Below are 4250 nucleotides of genomic sequence, written 5' to 3' on the forward strand. Positions count from 1 at the left end.
TGAAAAATAGAATAAAATGATTTGTTTTATGGTGAATATTGATTTAATTAATTATGTGGGTGTGGTTTACATTTTCCTTTTCTTCTGACAGTACCAGTGGCTCTTGAGTGCAGCACCACGTCCTAATTGAGAGGTCATGAGACCCAGTCACCTAACGGAGTGAAGAGATTATTAATAGAATACCATATACCGGTTTATTTTCATGGTAAAATATTTTCACGAATTTCACAGTTTGTGATCAGTTGTAAAAAATTTTCACTGCAAAATTCTGCTCTCTATTGTCACGTGTGCAGTCTGCAAGCAATTCGCGAAAATTAATTCCACAAAATTATAGAAATGCAAGATTTTTAAAAATTTCCACCGCGAAAATAAACCAGCTAGTATACAGTATTCCATTTTCTGATACATATACATGTTCTTATGTTGCGTAGAAAGTTTGAACTGATTCCAATCAAGTTTAAATTTTTACAAACTTTTAAAATAGCTCAAAATTGGACTAAAGTCCCTGTACTATAATACAGGGACTTTAGTTCGCCAAAATTAAAAAGAAGAGATTCTCCATTTTCATTACATTTTCTGATACATATTAATGTCCTTATACTGTGTAGAAAGTTTGAGCTGATTCTGACAAAAAAATTTCAAGTTATGGCCATTTTAAGAAATCGGCCAATTTTTGAAAAATACCCAAGGCTATAGCCCATGGTTTTTTCAAGAAATGGCTCCGAAATGACCCCAAATTTTATTACATTTCCTGATATATATGTACATGCAGTCACTTACTGCAGTGTTTCCATCATTAGATACAACTAGTGACCATATCTCAGACTGATGGCCCTACAAGAAACAATAAAAAAATTAATAAACAATTAATTAATTAATCATTAACTTTAAGTGTCTGTATCAGTTCAAAGTTATCACAGTCCCATTGTTTCAGTGTCCTGTCCTTACTGATGGAGAAACACAAGTGAGTACCAGGGACAAACTAATAATAATAACAATAATAATGAATATTAATAAACTACACCCACATAATGAGTTATTTTTAAAAGTTCATTCACACTTAACGTAATGTTAATTTAGCTTTCTCATTAAATCCAGACAGTTTTAAAAGTTAAAATGACTACCTTCACGTCCATGATACTGTCAGTGTGTCCAAATATTGACTTGTGACAATCACCAAAATCAGTTCCCCAAATACGAATATTCTTATCAGCAGAACCAGTCACCAGTAGACTACTGTCCTGCAGAGGGAATACAAGAACTGTATATACAGATATCTCAGTCCTCAGGTATTACATTACTTATACACACACACACCTCCAGACAGGCTGGACTACATGTACATGTACGGACTAGCCTCAGAGGCGTATTTAGGGGGGGGGCTGAGGGGGCTTGAGCACCCCCCTCAGGGCTGGGCTCAGAAAAAATTATTGAAGTCCTGGACTCTTGCATCACTACCAAGCCTCTTAACAAAGTTATCTAGCCCCCTGATCATGATTTCAGCAGTTTCCAGTGCTTTAAGGAGCAATCAGAAGTACCAGTAACATAGCAGTATGCTTGAAATGATCTTGGCCCCACCCGTAATTGACGAAAATGCAGGAAAAGGCCGTTTTACTGCCGTAAAAGTGGGTGTGGCCAAAATCTCGGCACGCTTCGCGTGCCCTCAGCACCCTGCTTCCCTAATTCCTAGATACGCCCCTGTAGCCTCTATATAATGGACACTTTGAAAGTGTCTCTGTTATACAGAGGTGTCCTTTATGTGGAGGTTATTTTATACAGTAAGGAATGTAATTGGTACACTAGGTGCTGTCCGTTAAATAGAGGTGTACGCTATAGAGAGTGTCCATTAAGAGAGGCTATACTGTGTAGTTACCGTATAGCTAGAAATTTCTGTGGCCCAAAATTTTTGCGAATTTTGTGAATTTGAACAAAATCGCAAAAATTAAATCCTCAAAAATAGATAAATTAAAGGTGTGGCTCGCCACGCCTTTTCTCAGTGTAATAATTATAGTGATTAGTGAAGCACATGGCGTGTTCTTGGCACTATTCCAGTGCAATTTCCAGTCAAAGAGTAAAATAATCCTATCTTGCCTAATATCCTGATAGAGCTTTGTGTCATCATCAGCTATAGTTCTGGTAAGTAGTGAAGAGCAGCCATTGATCAGTAGTGTGATCAAGTGGATTTGCAAAAATAAAATCCGCAAAAGCCATTTTTTGGCAATTTGCAGAAATTTTGGGCCACAGAAATTTCTAGCTATACGTTAATTAATTAATTAACTTACACTTGATATGTCCATTCCAAGTACGGGTAGTTTATGACCATATAAGGAGAGATAAAACTATAAATAGTAACATTACGTCATCATAAATAATTCTATAAATAGAGGACACTTACTTTTAGTGAATCAGCAAAGAACAGCTTCACAGTTGAATCCAGTAATGATAGAGCAAGGAACTTATCGTTAGGACTGTGGGCGGAGACTTAATAACTAGCCACACCCACCAACCCTCACCTGTATTTGAGGCAGAGGACGTCTTCTGACATTTTTAATGTTTTAACATGAACAGCACTGAGCCTCTTCCTATTGATTAATAAAATAAAAAATAAACAGTGCTGATTAGGTAAAGACTGCAAAAATTATTATCATTATTACAGCGAGAAAAATTGGCAGATTAATTAAATTAATATGTTGCTCAAAGCATGAAAGTAACCAAAGATTAACTGAAATACCTGGTGTATGGGGACTTAATATATCAGAATAATATAGGGCAATAGACAGTATAAAATGAAACTAATAAATGATAATGTCAATTACTAAGAATGAGCACTATTAAAACTGATGATACTACTACTTTTATAAAAATAATAATGATAAGAATGATAGTCATCTACAAGCACAGTAGAAGCATAAAGGTAGAAGTTTTATATAACTGTAGCTTCCAGTGTATCCAAACTCCAAAGTGCCCAACACCATCAGATTCTGAAAATGGATCTACATGTAATAGCAGCTGCATTAACCAACATGATGCCAGGGAGTAAAGTAATCACAAAGAATGATCCACTCTACTCAACACCATAGGCGGCGGCAGGGTTGGGCATGGACGGGCAATGCCCGACAAAAAATTTTGGCTGGAAATGAAAATTTAATTAATGACATCATTTTTAGTCATGAATAATTACCATGGCTAGCAAGAGACAGTCTTTTCTGCTTTCCTTTGTCAATAATCCTTCCAGGAGGACCAGGACTAGCATTTTACAGGTTGGATAGAGCTTTACAGATGAGATAGGGGGCCTTTTAGGCTCATTTTTATGCTATATCATATTGTATGAGTGCGTTGAGTATACGCCCAAAATACGTGGGGGGGGAGTGGGTTAGTCTCGCGTAGCCAGACCACACCCTCCGTGCCTACGGGTGGGTCTGGCAAATTGACCATACTCCGCCCGTTCTGGTTCACCCAAAAATGGGTGAAGTGGATGCATCAAGTGAATGCTTGCTTCTTTCTGGCAGAGCTCAAGAGCAGGACCTAAAAGGCTTCTTTTACTTGATAGATATGGTGATCTTTCGGAAGAGAGCTTTGGTAGTCCTTTAATTGGCATAGATCAAGCGGGCCGTGAGAAGGAGAAGATGTATAATTTGTCACAGCTGTTCCTCTAGCTTTTTGTCACTTAAGAAGAAGGTAGTAGAAGAGAAGAGTCAAGAGTTACTGTATCAATTCACCTGTTTCTGGGTTAAGTAGAGCAAAAAAATTTGGTTCACCCATTTTTGGGTGAACCAGAACGAGCGGAGTATGGTCAATTTGCCAGACCCACCCACGGGCATAGATATACTACACAGACCGGGATTGGAAACTTCCCCGTTTTAATTTTATTCCGTGTATGATCCGTGTTATCGTTACTATGGTTATTGTTTAATGTTTATTAAAAGTTATTAAAGTTATTAAGCGCAAAATGGCCACCTGTAGTACACCAGAGAGAAGCGAAGCTATGGAGCGCCAAACAACAAGTTCTCCAGCAGTATTAATGGTACTGGAAGCTATAGACTTGGTATTATCAGACGAAGGCTTTAAATTACCTACATCATCTGCAAAAGATGCGATGGCTTTGGCTAAAAGGATGGAGCTGTGGATGAAAGATGGCCAAGATATACATAATGATTCTACTGTGACAGAGTTCTCCAGTGATCTTATTGCCAAACTTAAGGGTTGCCTTCCAGCACATATTACTGCTAAAAAAAGCAAGTTGGTACGTG

The 4250-nt window shown here is 37.7% G+C and overlaps 1 protein-coding gene across 1 annotated transcript in view; it reads right to left on the minus strand.

Moving 5' to 3' along the window:
* The window catches only part of LOC100635876 (WD repeat-containing protein 3-like), a 6297-nt gene extending 3752 nt beyond the window's left edge, over nucleotides 1–2545 (minus strand). Inside the window, exons 1-7 of the mRNA XM_011409819.2 lie at nucleotides 2514–2545; nucleotides 2396–2468; nucleotides 2283–2339; nucleotides 1125–1241; nucleotides 887–982; nucleotides 781–834; nucleotides 71–151 (exon numbers count right to left, since the gene is read on the minus strand). Of these exons, the coding sequence (XP_011408121.2) occupies nucleotides 71–151; nucleotides 781–834; nucleotides 887–982; nucleotides 1125–1241; nucleotides 2283–2339; nucleotides 2396–2468; nucleotides 2514–2545 (510 nt within the window). The remainder of the gene's footprint in view (nucleotides 1–70; nucleotides 152–780; nucleotides 835–886; nucleotides 983–1124; nucleotides 1242–2282; nucleotides 2340–2395; nucleotides 2469–2513) is intronic.
* Between the last annotated feature and the right edge of the window lie 1705 nt (nucleotides 2546–4250).

This window comes from Amphimedon queenslandica, unplaced genomic scaffold (assembly GCF_000090795.2).
Source record: "Amphimedon queenslandica unplaced genomic scaffold, v1.1 AMPQUscaffold_11260, whole genome shotgun sequence".
Lineage (NCBI taxonomy): Eukaryota > Metazoa > Porifera > Demospongiae > Haplosclerida > Niphatidae > Amphimedon > Amphimedon queenslandica.